General features: G+C 45.9%; 1 protein-coding gene across 1 annotated transcript; it reads left to right on the forward strand.

The window, feature by feature from the left end:
- Window positions 1-4,068: 4,068 nt before the first annotated feature.
- Window positions 4,069-23,398, forward strand: LOC306918236 (uncharacterized protein). Its single transcript, XM_079531107.1, has 6 exons — window positions 4,069-4,110; window positions 5,005-5,069; window positions 21,398-21,475; window positions 21,597-21,656; window positions 21,749-21,793; window positions 22,438-23,398. The coding sequence occupies exons 2-6, from the start codon at window positions 5,012-5,014 to the stop codon at window positions 22,740-22,742; spliced, it is 546 nt and encodes a 181-aa protein (XP_079387233.1). The 5' UTR covers window positions 4,069-4,110; window positions 5,005-5,011; the 3' UTR covers window positions 22,743-23,398.
- The last annotated feature ends 217 nt before the right edge of the window (window positions 23,399-23,615 follow it).

A 23,615-nucleotide genomic window follows, 5' to 3' on the forward strand; every position in this document is an offset into this window, starting at 1 on the left:
ATTATATTTCCATATGTTTCCGTAACATGTAAGAGAGTGCATTTAGGAAGGACCGAAGTGTATTTATATGTTTAAGCACATTGTTCAGCACGTTAGGTCTGTGAACTGTTTGGTCATGTGTATATCACGGGCGCCGCCATTGTGCAACGTCCCGCAGCTGCGGTCGGCCCTTTGATGTTCAATTAAGACAATTTAGTGCAGATTTGGGCCGCAGAGACTTATTAACACTAGCATGTCTGAATTAAAATCACTACTACTATGACGGCTAACGGTCAGGCTGACCGGTGTTTTTCGTGCAATTCCATTGGCCACTCTCTCCCTGCATCTCTTCACACCTCTCCCCCCGTGGCGGGGGGTTGACGACTTGCCATTGTCTTCTAAATGTCACATTCCAACTAATTCAAGGCAGCGTTTCAACTCGACAGGACAACTCAAAGTTATTTTTCAACATGTATTTATTTAGCTATGCTCAATAGATAGGTGGAAACAATACGCCAGTCAGTCAACACACCATATTTGTCTCCACCAGGCCGAAGGCATGGGGAGAGAGTATGTTTTGCACTCCGTCCGTGTGTCCGTGTGTCCGTCCGTGTGTCCGTCCGTCTGTGAACAGCTAATCTCCGGCATCGTTAACCCGGTCGATGCCAAATTTCGCACACACACTCCCTGGATGCCAACAATGAACCTCTGCCCCAAAATTTCCAGAACGGCCTGTTATAGCGCCACCAGGAGGCCGCTTTGTGCAAAACAAGTTTTTGGACAGTACACCTACAGATTTTGTCCAAACATCACGCAAATTGGTACACAGTCTCTCTAGAGCCATTCAACGAAACGGGTCTTTCAGATTTCTCAGACTCCATCCTGATTGGCTAAGATTGTCTTCCAAAGTTCGCAGGAGTGCTCAGTTTCAAACAAAATGCTGCAAATCATGAACACATCGTGTGATTTCCGTGAAATTGCGCACGCACATTCCCACTAGGCCGAGAAAGAAATTCCATGTGAACATTTTCAACTCAGCCTCATGGTGGCGCTATAACTGGCCGAAAAGTGTTTTTACCTCCAACTGCACGGATTTGTGGATAACTTTGTATGCCAACTCCCTAGAGGCCAAGGAAAAACCTTTGCCTGGAATTTTTCACATCTGCTCTTTATAGCGCCACCAGGAGGCCGACATATGTAAAACACATTTTCTTATATTACTCCTTCAGATGTTATCCAAATTTCACACAAATCGGTACACATGCTCTCCATAGTCATGTGATCAAGACGGGTTTGTTTGATTTCTCATAATCCACCTTCATTGCCTACGATTGGCTTCTAAACTTTTCAGGAGTAGCCCGCTTTGTACCCGTTTTGTACAAATCGCCACAACTACTCAACGCAGCGTCCGATTGCGGTGAAACTGTGCATGCATATTCCCACTGGGCTGAGGAAGAAATGCCAGTTTTCAAATCAGCCTCATGGTGGCGCTACAACAGGCAAAGCCGTGTCTCACACACACACACACACACACACTCCTGGTGGAGACCTGTGCCCAGAAGGGCACTTTTTCTAGTTCACCATATTTTTGATGCGCTGATATATGAAATGAATATGCGCGACAGCTGTGCGTGCGTGCGTGCAAATCAGAAAAGTTTAGGCTACAGACAAAGGAGTTGGGAGTTTGGGAGCGGCCGGCTAGCCACATATTAGCCTATATATATTTTAAAAATACCCAGCATAATTGTTGGGAAGGCTAAGCCTGGCCTAGCCGCCGCCTATGATCGATGTCATTTATATATATTTGATTTATTGTGCCAGCAGAGAGATCCGTAGCAGCAGCACGGTTTATATATACACCATAGGATAGATCAAGTCATGTGACGCATCACCGCCACAAATAGTGCTACAGCGTTATCTAAAATGCACTTCCGCATACCTCACCGTCAGTTACTTGGATATTTTCTCCCTCTCCACGAGAGAGGGAGGGAGAGAGAAAAAAGAGAGCCGTGATGCGTGGAAATCAGTTCCACTGGTCGCGTGCAGAAAAGTTATTTTCTTTTTCATTTCAGTTTACCAAACTATAATTATAGTGACGATGTGAGCGCTATATATTCAATATAGCGCTAGCTATAGCTAGTTTCTGTACCATACCACGTTCCTATGTCGCGCATTTCATATCAGCGCATCTTACCGTTTCGAGAAATAAAGTCAGACATCGTTATTTCTGCAAACCGCATATAAGAAATATAACATCTAAAACAACATTTAGTTTATGTAAGTTTGTAATGTAAGTTTGCCTACATGTGGACTTCCACATGTAGGTTGGAATGCAAATGACACATTAGCTTGAACAATGCCCGTCTCCAGCCGGGAGGAAGGTGTGAACAGCACGGCTTGTGGGGGAGAAAGGGTGAGGGCTCTAAGAGCGGTCCCACGGACCGCAAAAGAGCAGACATTTTAGTAGAATTATGTCTAAAATCATATTTCCAAAACGTTTCAGATGAAAAAAAAAACAGAGATGGTTTGAATCGAACATTTAGAAAAAGTCATGCAAGGGGAACTTTCTCAGGACTTCATGGGCAAAGAAAATCCACTTCAAAATTTCAAAATCGGTCAGCCTGACCGCTCCGACGCGCTAGTGTTAATGGAGTCATTGATACCTAATGATCTTATTGGGCAGCTTACATGGAAAGGTGTGCTGTGTACTAATGTTTATGATGATATTAATATGATCCAGTATCCTGTTATATTGTATACTAGTGTATGGTAATTCTGTACTCATATTTATTATTGTTTCGTGTCTGTATTTATTGCAGAAACCACATTGACACACACTCAGTGCTGTACCATCTACATCCCCATGCTATGCCTGTGCCTACAATAAGGCTGTCCCCAAACATTCAAGGTTCGAATGTTCGCTCGTTAGGGTTGGCACTCGAATCTTAATTAATGGGCTTGAACCATTCGTTTTTTTTTTTTTTTTTTTTTAATTAAATAAAAAATATTATTATTTTTTCCCTTTTTTTATTAACTCAAAAATATATCTCGGCGAGAATGCGATCTCCTAGTTCTGCTGTCCCATCTCCCGTGCTTGTAATTTGGTGATTGGCCTGCAGCTGAGGTGAATTGAATGGAATGTCTGACGCGTCTCTCTCACACACACACACACACACCAGCATGATCGCTGACAGGGGCCATGATATATTAGCATCACAAAAAGCAGGGAACTCTGATCATTGTTAAGCAAAACGGTCACGGAGGATCTGCTTTTGCCCTGTGCCCACTTCACTTCAATGCGCCTCCCAGAATACACAGGTGGAACAAATAACGAGCAATATACGCTGTTTTAGCTGCCTGCCAGCAAGCTCACGTGAGCTTGCAGATCAGCTGTTTTCGCGGACTTGACGGTGTGTGTGTGTGTGTGTGTGTATGTGTGTGTGTTGGGAGAGACGAGAGAGATTGATAAAGAGCAGGGGAGACGCGCTGCCTCGAGACGGATATCTCAAAGGTTATTTTTTAAATTAATTGGAAACAAATGGTCCGGATGTTCGCTCGGAAATTCCTGCCGAAGTTCGAGTCCAAAAAAAAGGGCTAAGGTACAGCCTTAGCCTACAACTATACAGTAAACTACCATAAACCCCCTTCACTCTCCTGTCCAGTGTGTTCTGACCGACGCCCCGGGGGCGAATGACTCACAACTAACACAGAACTAGTCCATATAATACAGTCCTTTCAAACCCTATCCAACAATTATACTTGATGGGCTGCAGGTGCGCGTGCAGCCGTGGACAGCGACTGGAGGTGTGGTTTTGAGGACAACTCATTTGAATTGCTATTATTGTTCAAACACAACACAAACCAAGGACTATATATTTCAAGGGCGAGAGATCACAATAAAAATCCTAATCATTCTTCCTCCACACTGGGAGAAAAACAGCATCTGAAAGTTTGATGGGGCATTTTTTACACGTGAGTGCAGTTAGAACTTTTCCATTGCATCTTATGAGAGGTGGTGTTCTTCTGCTGCCGTTGTGCGCGCATGCTGTTGCTTATCAGTGTGACGTCGTATGTTAAGGCGTCCATGGGTGAGCCTGGTCAGAGGAGCCAATCACCAGCAAGGTCCACCTGGTAGTTAGCCAATCACATTCATGCACCACTCAGTCTACTCACACAAGCTGGCAACCACTCACTCAATCACTACTCATCACACATTCACCCCAGCTGGTCCTCTATCAGTCACTCCTCACTCATTCACCCCAGCTCGTCCTCTATCAGTCACTCCTCACTCATTCACCCCAGCTGGTCCTCTATCAGTCACTCCTCACTCATTCACCCCAGCTGGTCCTCTATCAGTCACTCCTCACTCATTCACCCCAGCTGGTCCTCTATCAGTCACTCCTCACTCATTCACCCCAGCTGGTCCTCTATCAGTCACTCCTCACTCATTCACCCCAGCTGGTCCTCTATCAGTCACTCCTCACTCATTCACCCCAGCTGGTCCTCTATCAGTCACTCCTCACTCATTCACCCCAGCTGGTCCTCTATCAGTCACTCCTCACTCATTCACCCCAGCTGGTCCTCTATCAGTCACTCCTCACTCATTCACCCCAGCTGGTCCTCTATCAGTCACTCCTCACTCATTCACCCCAGCTCGTCCTCTATCAGTCACTCCTCACTCATTCACCCCAGCTGGTCCTCTATCAGTCACTCCTCACTCATTCACCCCAGCTGGTCCTCCCCCAGCTGGTCCTCTATCAGTCACTCCTCACTCATTCACACCAGCTGGTCCTCTATCAGTCACTCCTCACTCATTCACCCCAGCTGGTCCTCTATCAGTCACTCCTCACTCATTCACACAAACACTGAGGCGTTGCACTGAAGATGGATAAAGAAAGCATAGTGTTTCCTAGATGTATGTATGTGACTGATGAAGATCTGCTTTGTTACTGTGTGTGGTGTGGTGTGTGGAGCAGCAGCAGAGAAAGTGTCTATAATAAAGTATATTCTATGATCTTCCAGCAGATCTAACATGAAGGTGAAACCGTGCTCCGTCAGACTGAAAAGACTAGCTTGTGCTTTGTGTGCAGGTTTGTTTCTATTTCTTTATTTTAATATAGATATGAAATGCAATGCAAATGTTATATTCTCTCGCTGTATGTGTGTGTATGGTAGCGTCAGTACAGAAAGTGTTTGACATTAAATATCTACAGGACATCTTTGTTGCCCTAATAAGGAGTATGCCAAGGAGTATGCCAAGGAGTATGCCACACTGACTTCACAAGGTACAATAAATACATGTATTGGCTATAGCTTTACAGTCAAATCATGTTTCAGTGTTTATTTTTGAGTGGTGTAAACCACTCCTACAACTGGCTTTTGTGTGCAGAAAAAAATGAGCATGGTTGCTATGTTCAAAATAATTTCTGACGTAATTAAATCACACCCGGGTGAACTGGATGACCGTAGCAACCATGGTCATTTTCTCTGCACAGAAAAAGCCAGTTGTGAAATCACATCCGGGTGTGATTTCATTACGTCAGATCAGAGCTGATCAGGCTACATAATACCTTACCTTATTTCATTACGTCAGACATTACGTCAGACCACAGCTGATCATGCTATATAAAACCTTACACCACTCAGTTCACACGGGTGTGATTTTTTTATTAAAAAGACAAATGACAGATGACTCAAAGTCCTGCTCACATCTTGCCTGCTGTGGTGGAAACAAAGGCCAGGAAGCCTAATGGTATTGTGAGCATAGATCAGCTATTTTCACAGTTTGATGTGTGCGTGTGTATAAAAAGCCTAACAAAATAAAAAATGTCTCTATTCCAGTTGACACAGACTGCCTCCTGTCCTGCGACACCTTGCCTTCTGTGGTTAGGAAAAGCTCCAGATCAGCTATTTTCACAGTTTGATGCCTTTTGTGGTTAAGGTGACACTTCCAATTTTCTCTATTATAGTTGACTATGAGACTCCACCTCAACCAGCTCCCCCAGCTCTGAAAAGAAACCCAGACATGGTGTGTATATATTAGAGCGTGTTATTGTTTGATGTGTACTCCTAAGTGCCTAATGTCTAAAGTATGTAATTACATTATATATCTGGGTTAGTACTCACTCCAATTAAAAGGTGTGTGTGTGTGTGTGTGTGTGTGTGTGTGTGTGTGTGTGTGTGTGTGTGTGTGTGTGTGTGTGTGTGTGTGTGTGTGTGTGTGTGTGTGTGTGTGTGTGTGTGTGTGTGGAGGCAACACATTTATTATTGTCTCCTGTAGCTGAGACAAAGTCCTCGGATTCAGACCAGTCATCCGTCTTGTCCTATTTGGGAGACCCAAGTTACACTCCAGAGCGTGCAGATTCAATGTCCCACTTGAGCCTCACGCCCTGCCCTTCACCCACCTCCACCCCCCCTTGAGCCTCACGCCCTGCCCTTCACCCACCTCCACCCCCCCAAGAGCCTCACGCCCTGCCCTTCACCCACCTCCACCCCCCCTTGAGCCTCACGCCCTGCCCTTCACCCACCTCCACCCCCCCAAGAGCCTCACGCCCTGCCCTTCACCCACCTCCACCCCCCCTTGAGCCTCACGCCCTGCCCTTCACCCACCTCCACCCCCCCAAGAGCCTCACGCCCTGCCCTTCACCCACCTCCACCCCCCCTTGAGCCTCACGCCCTGCCCTTCACCCACCTCCACCCCCCCAAGAGCCTCACGCCCTGCCCTTCACCCACCTCCACCCCACCCCAAGAGCCTCACGCCCTGCCCTTCACCCACCTCCACCCCCCCTTGAGCCTCACGCCCTGCCCTTCACCCACCTCCACCCCCCCAAGAGCCTCACGCCCTGCCCTTCACCCACCTCCACCCCCCCTTGAGCCTCACGCCCTGCCCTTCACCCACCTCCACCCCCCCAAGAGCCTCACGCCCTGCCCTTCACCCACCTCCACCCCACCCCAAGAGCCTCACGCCCTGCCCTTCACCCACCTCCACCCCCCCTTGAGCCTCACGCCCTGCCCTTCACCCACCTCCACCCCCCCAAGAGCCTCACGCCCTGCCCTTCATGCCCCCCAAGAGCCTCACGCCCTGCCCTTCACCCACCTCCACCCCCCATGAGTTCCTGCTGTGGTGAAAACCAGGAAAAGAAAAGTCACTAAAAAAGGTGTATATCTGGACACAGTCAAGCTGTGAATGAAGTTGACAGAAATTAATTTGACAGAAGTAAATGAGTTTATTTCTATTTCACTGATGACTCAAAGTATATTTTATTTTAGCATTATGTAATCTTATTGTCCTCTCTCTACTCTGCGCTTCATTCAACCATGTCCCGTCTCTCCGCTTGAATCAAAGTTGAATCAATTTCAGCTTGTTGGCTCTGCCTTGTTGACATGTATTATATGGGCTCTTTGGCACAATCTTTCATGCAGCCATGTACCATCACAATGCTAATGTGTCATGATGTTATTGTTGTATTATTTAGCACACTGGATTAATATTTAAATAAATCTGGAGCATGAGATATTTAGAGCAGACTGCTGTCAAACTGGGGTAAAACTGTTAATGAATGAATGAAGCCCATTGAGCATAAAGATGAATGATGTACACCTTAGATTGTGATATAAATTTGTTTTTATATTTCATCCCTTTGAAAACATTAAGCACAGTTTAGAGAGCATTCATAGCTAGATAAAGGCTTTGTCATTGTAACCAAATTGGACCTACAATAGACTGCAGAAATAGCAGATCACCAGCTCACGACGTGCCACCGTTTAATCAAACATGTTTTCCAATACTTTATTGGCTACTCTGGTAAAGGAAGTAACTGTAGATTGAGTCAGTCAGTCAGTCAGTCACTCGGTCAGTAGTTCTAGTGTTCATATGGTTAGATGTTGGGCCTATAGGTGTAATTATTTGGATGTGAGAATTGTCTTACTGTGGAGATTGTAGATTGGCTCTTTTTAAACCTTTCAGAATGTACATAGCAAACTATAACTGTATTCACATGTAATTCTAGGCACTTTAATCAATAGCTGAGTTTAGAAATTGTTTCTGTTCATTTTGTGTGAGTAAAAAGTGAGATTGCAATAAATGTCATTACTAGGTTGTTTTGTTTTACTAGTACTGTCACCTGTTAACTATCTGTAATGGACACAGGCTATATACTATATCTGAATGTCCCACCTTTCCAGTGTGCCATGGTTTTAACTATTTCCTTTTTTTCAGTTTTCAGAATGGATTTCCGTCCAGTGTTCAGGACTCAGCCCTTCACCAGGGAGCTCACCCTCCAGGCTTCACCTGAAGCTAAGAAGGTGACTGCTGAAATACAGCAGTCACCCTCGGGGTCGAAGGTGAAGTTTGCTGTGGATGTGGTGAAGGAGGCCAAGGCACGCATCACCCAAGCTGGAGGAGACCTCAACTCCACCTGGCTGGTTCTCAGCCAGGCTGAGCTCCAGTTTGGGAAGTACCGGGGGAAAACCTTCCAGTGGCTCCTGAGCCATGACGTGGGCTGGGCGCGCATGATGGTGGCAGTGCACCAGAAGGAGAGAGATGGTGGTGACACTTCACACACTCCTCTCATGGCCAACAAGGACTCTTCTCACTTCCTATGCCCTGCACTTCCCACAGATGGCAGCTGCCATCAAAGTGTGTAGGGCCATGGAGGGGTCTTTGCCAGCAAGGGCCAATGATGAGGAGATGGTGATGCTGTCCCAGTATAAAAACAAGGGGGTCACCTACAAGGCTCTGTATGAGTCCACTGACAAGGAGTGATAGAAACAAGGGGGTCACCTACAAGGCTCTGTATGAGTCCACTGACAAGGAGTGATAGAAACAAGGGGGTCACCTACAAGGCTCTGTATGAGTCCACTGACAAGGAGTGATAGAAACAAGGGGGTCACCTACAAGGCTCTGTATGAGTCCACTGACAAGGAGTGTCGATCGTAAGTTTGAGGACCACCTTCAAATAAGCCTTAATGCTCTATGGTGTTTTTATCCTCTGATGTTGTACCTTCTGTATGTATGGAGGTGCTGATGTTGTACCTTCTGTATGTATGGAGGTGCTGATGTTGTACCTTCTGTATGTATGGAGGTGATGTACCTTCTGTATGTATGGAGGTGTTGTACCTTCTGTATGTATGGAGGTGCTGATGTTGTACCTTCTGTATGTATGGAGGTGCTGATGTTGTACCTTCTGTATGTATGGAGGTGATGTACCTTCTGTATGTATGGAGGTGTTGTACCTTCTGTATGTATGGAGGTGCTGATGTTGTACCTTCTGTATGTATGGAGGTGCTGATGTTGTACCTTCTGTATGTATGGAGGTGCTGATGTTGTACCTTCTGTATGTATGGAGGTGCTGATGTTGTACCTTCTGTATGTATGGAGGTGTTGTACCTTCTGTATGTATGGAGGTGTTGTACCTTCTGTATGTATGGAGGTGTTGTACCTTCTGTATGTATGGAGGTGTTGTACCTTCTGTATGTATGGAGGTGTTGTACCTTCTGTATGTATGGAGGTGTTGATGTGCTGTTTCCTGTTATGACCACATTCATTCATTCATTCATTCAAGTACTTGAACTGATGTCGAAGATGGTGTGACCATGTCATGTCTGCAGATATGTGGAGTTTATCAGGGGCATACGGGTCGAGAGACCTGGGAGTGACGTCCACAAATTGCAGTCCTATGTCTTGGCCCGGGACAAGGAGGTGGCAGCTCCCGCCAGCACGCAAGTAAGTAATCTGTTTACACAACCAATGTCCAACTGTCTGTCTGCGTTTTATTCAGGTTGTCTGGTGCGTAGACAGATGCCAGGTCAGTGTTTACTGTTGACACAGCGTCCTATAGTTTTATTGATCTTTTGGATTTTCTACTGTCAGACTAATGATAGGCCCTTGATTTACTTATGATCCTATAATATTATTTCATGTATTACCATGTGATTATCTTATGTTATTGCTTGTTGTAAGGTGCTCTGGGTTAAGAGTGTCTGCTAAATGCCTAAGTTGTACATTGCAAATTGTAATTGTTATTTCTGTTTTTTCCAAGCACGATCGGCATCACGTGTCCAGTCCTTGGAGCAGGAGGATGGAGATTTGGTTGCTGCAGTGGATCAGTATGATGCTCTGGGTGAGACCACACACACACACACACACACACACACACACACACACACACACACACACTTACACACCCCATACATAAATAAATGCATATAGTTTTTATAACAATGCCTGTTAATGTCATCTACATTTATTAGCTGTCTGTCAATGGATAACATGGATTGTGGTAAGGTAATATCAGTAGGGATAACATAAAGGTAAGTTTGGTAATCCATCTGGTTAGTCATCTGTAGCTGCATGGCTTTACTCCTCTGGGAAATTGATGTGGCTGATTTAATGTGGCTGATTCCACCATGTCATTTAGTCATCTCTTCATTCTAGCTTTCGTGCTCTAATAATGAATGCACTATTATGGGCTATGATGCTTGGACTGTTGCATTTCTGCCTACTAAAGTATGCAATCAAACTGTGGCTTATTATGGGATGATGCTTGGACTGTTGCATTTCTGCCTCCTAAAGTATGCAATCAAACTGTCTTATGGGCTATGATGCTTGGACTGTTGCATTTCTGCCTCCTAAAGTATGTAATCAAACTGTCTTATGGGCTATGATGCTTGGACTGTTGCATTTCTGCCTCCTAAAGTATGCAATCAAACTGTCTTATTATGGGCTATGATGCTTGGACTGTTGCATTTCTTACAACATTCTCATGGGTTCCTTATTTAATTTATATATTACAATGAATTTTCACAGTAATTTTATGAATAATTAAAAGAGAGATCAAAGACACTCCCTAAATTACAAATCAAATGTTTAAGAATTAGTGAAAATAGCTGATCTAGTTAGTACCTCTAGGCTAAATGCAAATCAACACATTGTCATGTTGGCCTCACGGTGTAATAAGGTATAACACGCTTTCTTGCTGTGCTCATGGAGATTGAGCTCCACATGAAAGAGTGTCTGAGTGACTGAGTCTGTCCTTTAAAGAAGCCAGGGCATCCTCATCTGCCACTCCTCTGGGGCCCGGAGAGCCTGTTCCCAATGCCGCTGTTCCCTCTGGCGCAGAGGGAAGAGTAGTACTACATTTATTTTTCAGTGTGCAACTCTTTCTTACTATCTTACTAGCTGATGTTGCTGTTACTGATGTTACTTTCTTTTTTCTTTTTTTTTTAAATACAAATTTAGCATTTAGTTGTGTGTGTGTGTGTGTGTGTGTGTGTGTGTGTGTGTGTGTGTACTGACTGACTGACTGACTGACTGACTGACTGACTGACTGACTGACATTGCTGTTTTAGCTGCTTCCAGCTGGGGTGGAGGAGGACTCTTCCAGAGGCGCAGCAGGACTGGCTGGGGAAGACCTTATTCACATGGACGGGAACAAGGTCTGAGCTTGCCGAGGTCAGGCAGATGTGGTCCTTCCCCCCTGGACCTCGGAAGAGCTACGGGCAGCCACCCGCCTCAGCCAACGAGTGGTTCTAGTGCCCCTTCTTCCTCTGGGTGCCCAAAAGGTATGATGTGTATGGGATATTTTGTGCAGTGTGTTGTGTTGTGATCCTTTCCATAGCTAGGCTTTTAATATGGTTTAATATGGTTTAATATGGTTTAATATGGTTTAATATGGTTTGTACTTGAACAGGTTCTGGTCATGCGAGCTGAAGTGCGCCGCCTGCAAGGCGCATCTCGGCTCCGCTGGGCTGTACCAGACTGTCCGGAGGGTCTTGGACACGGATGGCTGGTACTTCTTGGGCATGGAGTACCTGGAGTGCTGTTCGTGTCACAAGAAGGTGGCAGCCTGGGCACAGGACATCTTAGAGCAGCTGGACCTTCCTCACCAGAGGGAATTCCCAGCTGTTCTCACGTGCAAGTAAGCAGACAACATGGACAGTTTTTGGAGCATCTAATGTTAAAATTCCACAGCATATACTTGTGTGCGTGTGTGACAAATAGTCTTGAATCTTTGCCCCAGGTTGTCCTGTGACAAGCGGGTGGTGACAGCGCTGAGGGAGCGGACTCTTGGCAACAGTCCGTCTCGCCTGCGCGCTCACCTCCTGGAGCAGCACACTGAGGAGTGGATGTCGCGCTCCATGCTCTACCTCTCTGTACTCCGCAAGTTTCCAGACTGGCTTGGTGTTCGTCAGGGGACGGTGGCCCTGCCTCCCATGCACACGGTTCCCTGCGGGGCATGGCTCTTCTCTGCCTATGTCAGGGACGCCTGCACCAGGCTGGAGGAGACGAAGGCTAGGGTCACCTCCGTCTTCGGGGAGATCCTGAAAATGGACTCCACCAAGAAGGCAAGCTTTCATTATAACAGCACTTATTATCACTCACGTTAAGCCTGACACCCTAGCAAAAATAGCAAATCTACAAGCTCAAAATCCGTTGTGTTGCGAGAGCTTGTAGATCGGCTATTTTCGGCAAAGACATGTAGTAGTAGTGGTGGTGTGGGGGAGAAGGGGATGCAAGTACAGACAGTGATCCACCACGGTCAACAAAGCACGCCTTGACTTATTCTGTGTAATCAAAGTCGACATTACAGGCCAGTCCTTTTCTAATGTATGTTTTGTTATATTTTTGTTTTTAGATGACGAAGAAACTTGCGGGCGCTGCTGCAGACACGGCGGCCTGGCTGACCAATGTGGGCAATGAGCATGGGCAGGTGCTCATGTCAGTGCTCATGGAGAAGGAGGGTGAGGGTCTCCAGCCAATGGCAGCCGGTCTGATGCGGCGGTACAGAGAGGCAGGCATGGCCCCTCCTAAGGTCTTGTACGTGGACCGGGACTGCTGTTCCACCGTGGGACAGTGCCAGCTCAAGCACATGTTCCACGAGTGGGACCAGCTGGTGGTCAGGCTCGATGTGTGGCATCTCATGCGACGCTTCGCCAGGGGTGTCGCCACCGACAGCCACCAGCTGTACGGCCTCTTCATGGCGCGGCTGTCGATTGCCATGTTCGAGTGGGACAGTGGCGACGTGGCCCGCCTTGAAGAGGCCAAGCGGTCCGAGGAGGGGAGCGGCGTCCACCTCAGTGTCTCCGCCAAGGAGCTGACCCGTCACTGCCGCGGCCGCACGCGCAGTGCGGCAGAGATGGAGCGGCTCATCCAGGAGGTGCTGGACTCCTTCAGGGACATGAAGGACACCATGGGGGTCCCGCTCATCCACCAGGAGCGCATGGATAATATTTGGGCCGTGCAGTGTCGCCATCTCCACTGCATCGGGGACCCAGAGGGTGTGGAGCTGTACACCAAGACACGGGAGATGACCAAGGGAGGGGTCAGGCTCCCTGTCTACCAGTGTGCTAGAGGCTCCACCTCTCTGGAGTCCTTTCACCTCCATGTCTGCCGGTTCATTCCAGGTAAGTGTTGTCTGACCTATTCTTAGCTGTGTGCTTGTTTCTCAAATTGAAAATGGACAAATAGACAATCTACTAGGGACTTGTAGATTTTTATTACAACGTCTCGAGCACTTGATAGGCCTCTCAGGCACGGCCTTATCCTGGTTCTCCTCGTACTTATCAGGAAGAAGCTATTTTGTCAGCCTAGCCGACTTTGTATCGGACACGCACAATATTGATTCCGGTATTCCACAGGGCTCAATCCTTGGTCCTCTATTGTTCTCCCTCTATATATTGCCGCTGGGAGAACTCATTAGCGCCCTCGGAGTGAATTACCACTTCTATGCGGACGATACGCAGCTGTATCTTTCCGTAGCCCCTGATGACCCCTCTGCCCTTGACCCACTGCTATCCTGTCTGTCCAACATTAAATGCTGGATGAGTGAGAACTTTCTCCAACTGAACGAGGATAAGACAGAAGTTCTTATAATTGGCTCTAATGAGCAAAAAGAATTGATAAAAAATAAACTCGGTAACCTAAATGTAGGAAGTAAGTAGACAGTAAAGAACCTAGGGGTTATTATCGACTCAGATCTGAATTTTAATGCGCACATTAATCAAGCTACCAAGACAGCTTTCTTTCATCTTCGAAACATCGCACGTATTAGAGCATATTTATCTTTAGATGATGCTAAAACATTGGTCCATGCATTTGTCTTTTCTCGATTAGATTACTGTAATGCCCTCCTCTCAGGCCTGCCAAAGAAATCAACGGATAGACTCCAACTTGTTCAAAATGCGGCTGCTAGAGTGTTAACTAGAACTAAAATGAGAGAACACATTACTCCAGTTCTATCATCACTGCATTGGCTCCCAGTGGTTTTTAGAATAGATTTTAAAATTCTTTTACTTGTTTATAAATCCCTAAATGGTCTTGCACCTTCGTACCTCCGTGACTGCCTACCTAGATATGTCCCTAACCGCCCCCTCAGGTCCTCCACTGCTGGCCTGCTTGAAGTGCCTAAAAAAATGTGCACAAAAAAATATGGTGAGGCAGCTTTTTGCTTCTACGGCCCAACAGCCTGGAATAAATTACCATTCCAGCTCAGACACGCACCCTCTGTAGACATTTTTAAATCTCAACTCAAGACTCACCTCTTCACTCTTGCTTTTAGTTGAGTTTTAATATCTGGGTTCCTACTCTGTCCTGACTGATTTGCTGCATGTTGTGTTTTTATTTATTTTTTCTCTATATTTGTATTATTTTATTTTGTTCTTTGCCATTGTTCTATCATTTTAACTACTTGACTGTTTTATTGTATTCTATTTTTGTGTCCTGCCCTGTGAAGCACTTTGAGCTGCATTTATGTATGAAAGGTGCTATACAAATAAAGTTTATTATTACTATTATTATTATTGCTCCTCCTGCTGCTCCTCCTCTTCGTCCTCCTGCTCCTCTTCGTCCTCATCCTCCTGTTCCTATCCGTCCTGGTGCTGCTACTACTGCTGCTGCCACCCCTGGCTCCTCCACTCTACACACCACCCTCTACCATCGGAAGAGGAGGATGGAGGAGGTGGAGAAGGACAGAGCCAGAGGGTTGGTCATGAAAGCGCCCCGACAGAACGTGCAGCGGATCTGTAAAAGCTGTGGTCTGCCCAAGACCAAAGACAATGGCCACAGCCGGTACAAGACGGAGCACTACTGCTCACGGACCGGAGGCCGCTCGGTGGAGGAATGGCTGGCTGAAAAGAGGGCTGCTGAGCCTAAAAGTAAGTTGGCTTAATTTGTCCATAATGTCATCTTTTCAATGTGTTTGGTATAAAAACAGCTAATCACAAATATCTGTGACATTGCCTCTCATCTATTTGTAAACCTTTTGTTCATGCAGAGTGAAGCCAGACAGACAGACAGACAGACAGACAGACAAAGGGCCAGCCAGCAAGCAAGCCCTGGTGTTTTTTGTTGTTGTTTTTTTCTTTCTTTTTTTTACACGCCTGGCCACCCAGCGAAGATGGCCCACCCCAGCGCCCATTCTGCAAGCTGCCCTGCCCCACTGCCCCCCCCCACAAACTACTGGGCCACATACTGTACTTTCCCTCTTCCCTGGGCCTCCGTGTCCTCCCTACGCTGCACCCTGGGAAGAGTTCATCACAGTGGCTCCCTATGCTGCACCCTGGGAAGAGTTCATCACAGTGGCTCCCTATGCTGCACCCTGGGAAGAGTTCATCACAGTGGCTCCCTACGCTGCACCCTGGGAAGAGTTCATCACAGTGGCTCCCTACGCTGCACCCTGGGAAGAGTTCATCACAGTGGCTCCCTACGCTGCACCCTGGGAAGAGTTCATCACAGTGGCTCCCTACGCTGCACCCTGGGAAGAGTTCATCACAGTGGCTCCCTACGCTGCACCCTGGGAAGAGTTCATCACAGTGGCTCCCTATGCTGCACCCTGGGAAGAGTTCATCACAGTGGCTCCCTACGCTGCACCCTGGGAAGAGTTCATCACAGTGGCTCCCTACGCTGCACCCTGGGAAGAGTTCATCACAGTGGCTCCCTATGCTGCACCCTGGGAAGAGTTCATCACAGTGGCTCCCTATGCTGCACCCTGGGAAGAGTTCATCACAGTGGCTCCCTATGCTGCACCCTGGGAAGAGTTCATCACAGTGGCTCCCTACGCTGCACCCTGGGAAGAGTTCATCACAGTGGCTGGCAGAAATGAGAGACGCTAATAGTGGTGATGTGCGCATAGGACACTGAGTCACTTCGCTGGGTGGTCATGGACGTTCTCCTTGTATATAGTTCCTGTTCCCCTCCATGTGGACCGAGACCTTGAAAAGGTATGGAGGCTTGTGTGTGTTGAGGACGCTCAGAGCTATACTGCGTAGGAGCATCCATGGCAGGCAGGTCTGAGAAGAGACACCAGACTAACATCGGTCCATTCCATTCCATAGGGCAATGTACACAGCTACTTGTGTAACTGGTGTCATCGCTAGGGACACAGGCATCAGTGAGTTAAAAAAGGTGCTTTGAACGATGGGGGGGAGATGTGATATTTCACAATAATTGTGATTGTGGTTATAATTTATTGTTTTAGTTCAAGGTCTAATTCTGTTCACGAGTAGCAGTACAGGGAGGGAGAGGAGAAAGGAAGGCTCTGTTGTGGGGTCTCGCCTGGTGGGAGTGGAGGAGGTGGCCAGGGTGAGAACTGCAACTAAGCTGGAAACGATCCTGATGAATTCCTCCTCCCACCCCATCCATCTAGAGATAATTGAGTATTCGCAGGTGAGAGTCCTTTGTGCGCTGAAAGGTTCTCATGCATTCTTGCACTGATATTTGGACCACTTGTTTTTGTTTGGTTTTGCACTGACCTTATTTGTCTTGTTTTTCCTTGATGAGACGCAGTAATTCACTTTATTATGACTCACTGCAGAGACAAAGACGTTCAGTCTTTTTTCAGCCAGCCACACCTCCACAGACTTGCACTCGTGCATGGCGCAAAAGCGCCCAGAGCCACGGAGATAGCTGTGTCCATAGTCTTTCTTCTTTAGCTGTCCGCCCAGCTGGCACAAACCGCTATCACCGCTGCTCTTACCGCGCTTCACTCTCCAGGAGGTGGTCCTCGGAAGCCTGGATTCGTCAGCCCCCCGTTCCTTCAGTCACTTGACCCTGCCCGCCTGGTGCATGTCTGTTAGCGTGCAGTAGTAGTCGCCCTTAAAATGTGTACCTTGTGAAGTCTGTTTGGTATACTCCTTTGCATACTCCTTATTAGGGCACCACAGATTTCCTGTAGATGTAGATATGTAATGTCATAAACACTTTCTGTACTGACGCTACCACACACACACACACACACACACACACACAGCGAGAGAACATAGAATTTGCATTGTATTTCTATATTAAAATAGGGAAATTGAAACAAACCTGCACACAAAGCACACGCTAGTCTGAACAGACTGACAGTGCACGACTTCATCTTGATCATGTTCGTTTTCAGATCTGCTGGAAGATAATAGAATATATTTTTCATTATAGAGACACACACACACACACACACACACACACACACATGCTGGGCCTGGTTTCAAACATTCAGTCTTTTTTCAGCCAGCCACAGCTCCACGGACTTGCACTTGTGCATTGCGCAAAAGCGCCCAGAGCCACGGAGATAGCTGTGTCCATAGTCTTTCTTCTTTGGCTGTCCGCACAGCTGGCACAAACAGCTATCACCGCTGCTCTTACCGCGCTTCACTCTCCAGGAGGTGGTCCTCGGAAGCCTGGATTCGTCAGCCCCCCCGTTCCTTCAGCCACTTGCCCCTTCCCTTCTGGTGCATGTCTGTTATCGTGCAGTAGTAGTCGCCCTTAAAATAGGCATGGCCCGTCTCTGCCCTCCTAGCATGGCCACATTCATTGCAGGGGTCACCGGCCTTCTGCCCTCCATGTGTGTGCTGAGCGAGGACCGCCCTGTCCTTCTCCTCCCTTTTCTTCCTCCTGTAGATGGTGCATCTGGTGGGGAGAGCAGAGGAGGAGGAATGTGCCCTTGACGGACCAGCCTCGGGCAATGCTTCCTCTTGTCCAAGAGGACGGTGGCCTGAATGAAGTGCAGAGTAGAGAGATGACAATAAGATTACATAAGGCTAAAATAAAATATACTTTGAGTCATCAGCACTTTGTTCTGACTGAGTGAAATACAAATAAACTAATTTACTTCTGTCCAATTAATTTCTGTCAACTTCATTCACAGCTTGACTGTGTCCAGATATACACCTTTTTTTGTGACTTTCTTTTCCTGCTTTTCACGACAGCAGGAGCTCGTGGGGGGGTGGAGGTGGGTGAAGGGCAGGGCGTGAGGCTCTTGGGGGGGTGGAGGTGGGTGAAGGGCAGGGTTTGAGGCTATTGGGGGGGGGTGGAGGTGGGTGAAGGGCAGGGCGTGAGGCTCAAGGGGGACATCGAATTTGCACGCTCTGGAGTGTATGTTGGGTCTCCCAAATGGGAAAGACTCTGAATCTGAGGACTTTGCTACAGGAGAGAATTCAAATGCTTTTAGGCTCATTAACAAATGCAACTAAGCTGGAAAGGATCCTGATGAATTCCTCCTCCCACCCCATCCATCCATCTACAGATCATTGACTCCAGCAACTGCGGGAAGGAAAGATTCTCCCAATAGCAGGTGTGAGAGTCCTTTGTGCGCTGAAAGGTTCTCATGCTTTCTTGCACTGATATTTGGACCACTTGTTTTTGTTTGGTTTTGCACTGTTGACCTTATTTGTCTTTTTTTTTCCTTGATGAGACGCAGTAATTCACTTTATTATGACGCACTGATCGACTGTATATGACTGTATATATGTTTTCGTTTATTATTGTTTGCACTGTTTATTATTATTTATTATGTATTTATATGTTAATTATCAACTATGCACTGTTGTACAATGTACACAGCATGGCCAATCCCTTGGAAATGTGCTTCATAATAATAAAATACTTAATTTGCATCAATTCAATTTGTGCCGACCTTGTGACCTTGACCTTGACCTTGTGTGATAACCAGAGTTGAATGTTATTTTTTCTGAATAGCCTGTATTAATTGCAGCTTTAATTCAACACTATTCAAACTGTGGGTAATTGATTTAAATCTTTATTTCAGACACAATGGGTCCATCTACAAACAGGGAAAAACAAGACACAGTCAAAACAACAAAAACAACACAGAGATAGCCTATGTGTGGTAAAGACAGATTGACTTTCCCACTTATGTCTTTGTACCCCCAGTATTTTATGTTTCAGTACAATCACCTTATGCATTACAAATGATGGACAAACTCAGTTGACATATTTATTGATGTAAAGAAAAAGCTCATTGCTCAACCAAACTTACTCCCTGTTTTTGGGTTGATGATCCAAAACAGTCACAGCTGATTCCGGGGATCCTTTTATAGGCTGGTGGAGGGACCTAATTGGGACTTACCACTTATGGGGGTGTGTGGGAGTGTATTTGTATCTTTATATTATGAATGAAGAGTTGTTTGCTAAAAACATGATTATAGTTACCTTGTGGAGTATGATGTCTGTAAGGTTTGGGAAATGTTTCTGTTTATTTTGGCTAGAGAGGTTGGTGAATCTATAGTCGTCTTAAACCAGAGCTCAAGACGGTTGGTTTGACCCAACAATTGAAAGGCCCAGATTGTGGGTGGGGAAGGGGTTCCAGTTTCAGGTAGTAGAGGGAGGAGGAGAAGGGCACAATGCTGGATAGCTCTGCCTTTATAGAGAACAGTCAGTAGCTCAGAGTATAGCTAGACTGTCGTGTTGTTTAAAACACGCCCTCAGTGAAAGGTTCAGCTTTAAACTTAGGCTTGATTAGAGGTCTGTACGTTTTTTGTTTCCTTTTTCGTGAACTACCTTTTTTGTGAAACCCTAATCGGAAGAATGATTTTTGAACATTATTTTTGAACTGCTTGCAAAAGAAGAATAAAAGTACATTTTCTATATCTCTGGAGTGTCATTTCTGTTCACCTAGCCCTCATCAAACGGACTTATTTACACTATGTATCCGGCTATTTTCACTCCAGACAGTCCTTGTCAATTAAAAACATAAACATTGCCTCCAGAAACATGAGGAAAAGATTGTATCACTCTGTGTGATCCCTGTTAAGGCCATAATTAATACATTCTTTGGTTCCTTCAGTCTACACATGAATCTGAACATAGAATTCCTCAGTACAGCATGAAAGGTGGGTACATTACTAGTCACACACATTTCACTTGCACTGGTCCATCTTGGGAGTTCCAGGAAGATTCTAAAAGCATCATTATATGCCACCTGAAGTTATTTCATTTTCACATTGCTATATCGGCACCACAAGTGAGCTGTATAAAGTGGAGTGCAGTAGGTTTTAAAAAGTGCTATTTTAACATTGTCTGTACACATATAAAACTTTTGTGCCAGCATGTTGGCTTGCCCATGTAGCTTACAGCACTGGCGCTGCACTTCATCATCATCATCACATAGATCTTCCCTGATTATGTGCCCCAAGTATACTTTATCACCTATAAGACTTCACCTGCAAAATAGAAAGAGGGAAAGGTGAGCTTTTGGTCGCCCTTTGATCTACTGATTATTGTCAAGAGTTGCTATACAAATGATATCATGTAAAATGGCATCTGATGTGTTTGCCTTTGAAAAACTGCACTGTAGCAGGAAATACCACATACTTAATTTTAAAAGCTAATTGAGGGATTCAATGGTACCCTAGCTGTTGTCACAACACAAACGATGGCTTTCATGTTATCTCCTTCTCAACCTCCTGCTGTGTGGAGAACAGGGAGGGTCATCCTTCTGTGGCCTTTAAATTGAGACAGTTATTATAAGTTTCTCACTGCACTGACGATGGACCAGGGAGAAGGACTGAAGATGGTTGAAGAGAGCAGTGTGGTTCCAAGATGTATGTATGTGACTGATGAAGATCTGCATTGTTACTGTGTGTGTGTGTGTGTCTATAATGACAAATATATTCTATTATCTTCCAGCAGATCTGAAAACGAACATGATCAAGATGAAGTCGTGCACCGCCAGTCTGTTCAGACTAGCGTGTGCTTTGTGTGCAGGTTTGTTTCAATTTCCCTATTTTAATATAGATATGAAATACAATGCAAATTCTATGTTCTCTCGCTGTATGTGTGTGTGTGTATGGTAGCGTCAGTACAGAAAGTGTTTATGAAATTACATATCTACATCTACAGGAAATCTGTGGTGCCCTAATAAGGAGTATGCCAAGGAGTATACCAAACTGACTTCACAAGGTACAATTCAAATACATTTATTGGCTATAGCTTTACAGTCAAATCATGTTTCAGTGTTTATTTAAAAAATGGCATTCAAATTATTTCACAGATGACTCCAGCTCACATTCTGTCTGGCCTGCTGTGGTGGAAAAGGCCAGGAAGCCTAATGGTATTGTGAGCATAGATCAGCTATTTTCACAGTTTGATGTGTGCGTGTGTGTAAAAAGCCTAACAAAATTAAAAATGTCTCTATTCCAGTTGACACAGACTGCCTCCCGACCTCTGTGGTTATGAAAAGCTCCGGCAGGAAAAGGTCCTTCAAAACCAACAGAATAGGTGAATATTATAACATTGTGAGCATGTGAAATAGGTATAGTGATATAGTGGTAGATCAGCTATTTTCACAGTTTGATGCCTTTTGTGGTTAAGATGACACTTCCAATTTTCTATATTATAGTTGACTATGACGACTCCACCTCAACCAGCTCCTCCAGCTCTGAAAAGAAACCCAGACATGGTGTGTATATATTAGAGCGTGTTATTGTTTGATGTGTACTCCTAAGTGCCTAATGTCTAAAGTATTTAATTACATTATATATCTTCCTGAAGCTCTGCCACGCGAAGCCAAGTCATCAGCAGTCGAACAAATAAAAGGTAAACTCACTCACTCACTCACTCACTCCACTTAAAAGGGTTGTAGAGCTGTCTGCTGGTGTGTGTGTGTGTCTGTGTGTGTTAGCAGACAATGCAACACATTTCTTATTGTCTCTTGTTAATGAGCCTAAAAGCATTTTAATTCTCTCCTGTAGCAAAGTCCTCAGATTCAGAGTCATCCGTCTTTTCCCATTTGGGAGACCCAACATATACTCCAGAGCGTGCAAATTCGATGTCCCCCTTGAGCCTCACGCCCTGCCCTTCACCCACCTCCACCCCCCCAAGAGCCTCACGCCCTGCCCTTCACCCACCTCCACCCCCCCCAATAGCCTCACGCCCTGCCCTTCACCCACCTCCACCCCCCCCCCCCCCCCCCCAAGAGCCTCACGCCCTGCCCTTCACCCACCTCCACCCCCCCACGAGCTCCTGCTGTCGTGAAAAGCAGGAAAAGAAAAGTCACTAAAAAAGGTGTATATCTGGACACAGTCAAGCTGTGAATGAAGTTGACAGAAATTAATTGGACAGAAGTAAATTAGTTTATTTGTATTTCACTCAGTCAGAACAAAGTGCTGATGACTCAAAGTATATTTTATTTTAGCCTTATGTAATCTTATTGTCATCTCTCTACTCTGCACTTCATTCAGGCCACCGTCCTCTTGGACAAGAGGAAGCATTGCCCGAGGCTGGTCCGTCAAGGGCACATTCCTCCTCCTCTGCTCTCCCCACCAGATGCACCATCTACAGGAGGAAGAAAAGGGAGGAGAAGGACAGGGCGGTCCTCGCTCAGCACACACATGGAGGGCAGAAGGCCGGTGACCCCTGCAATGAATGTGGCCATGCTAGGAGGGCAGAGACGGGCCATGCCTATTTTAAGGGCGACTACTACTGCACGATAACAGACATGCACCAGAAGGGAAGGGGCAAGTGGCTGAAGGAACGGGGGGGCTGACGAATCCAGGCTTCCGAGGACCACCTCCTGGAGAGTGAAGCGCGGTAAGAGCAGCGGTGATAGCTGTTTGTGCCAGCTGGGCGGACAGCTAAAAAAATAAGACTACGGACGCAGCTACCTTCGTGGCTGTGGGCGCTTTTGTGCAATGCACGAGTGCAAGTCAGTGGAGCTTTGGCTGGCTGAAAAAAGAATACATGTGTGAAACAAGGCCCAGCACATGTGAGTGTGTGTGTGTATTCTTGGGGTTTAAGCTATTTTCTTGTGTGTGTGTGTGTGTGTGTGTGTGTGTGTGTGTGTGTGTGTGTGTGTGTGTGTGTGTGTGTGTGTGTGTGTGTGTGTGTGTGTGTGTGTGTGTGTGTGTGTGTGTGTGTGTGTGTGTGTGTGTGTGTGTGCTATGAGACAAAAAGGGGACTCCTGCACATCCAAAAACGTATTCTATATGGATGTATATTGTATAACTATCTCTGACAGAACATGCACAATCTTTTTATAGTATCACCCAAAGTGCTAATATAACACAGCTCTGTTTACACCTTTATTTAATTCCTATTTATATCCAATATTTTTTTGTAAATACATTGTTCTATTTTGATTGTCTTGTTCCACTTCTGCTTTGGCAATGTAAACGTATGTTTTCTCATGCCAATAAAGCTCCTTTGAATTTAATTGAATTGAATTGAGAGAGAGAGGAGGAGCAACTTGCACGCTTTCTCCCAGACATGGGCCCTGACAGTAAACCTAAACAATTTGTATTTCAAAGAAGATATAGACCTACCGTAGCCCCCGGCACCAACAATTTGTATTAAATACAACTTCACTAGAAAATGCAAAACGACCTCGACCTAAACATCAGCGGCTTCAAACGAACTGCTT

Source organism: Electrona antarctica, assembly GCF_951216825.1.
Source record: "Electrona antarctica genome assembly, contig: scaffold_154, whole genome shotgun sequence".
Taxonomy (NCBI): domain Eukaryota; kingdom Metazoa; phylum Chordata; class Actinopteri; order Myctophiformes; family Myctophidae; genus Electrona; species Electrona antarctica.

Bases quoted from the DNA above. Each gene is read 5' to 3' on its own strand.
- LOC306918236 (XM_079531107.1), top strand. From the start codon at position 5,012: ATGAAGGTGAAACCGTGCTCCGTCAGACTGAAAAGACTAGCTTGTGCT. The intron at 5,070-21,397 runs GTTTGTTTCTAT...TCTCTATTCCAG, and splicing joins AGCTTGTGCTTTGTGTGCAG to TTGACACAGACTGCCTCCCG. The intron at 21,657-21,748 runs GTGTGTATATAT...ATCTTCCTGAAG, and splicing joins TGAAAAGAAACCCAGACATG to CTCTGCCACGCGAAGCCAAG.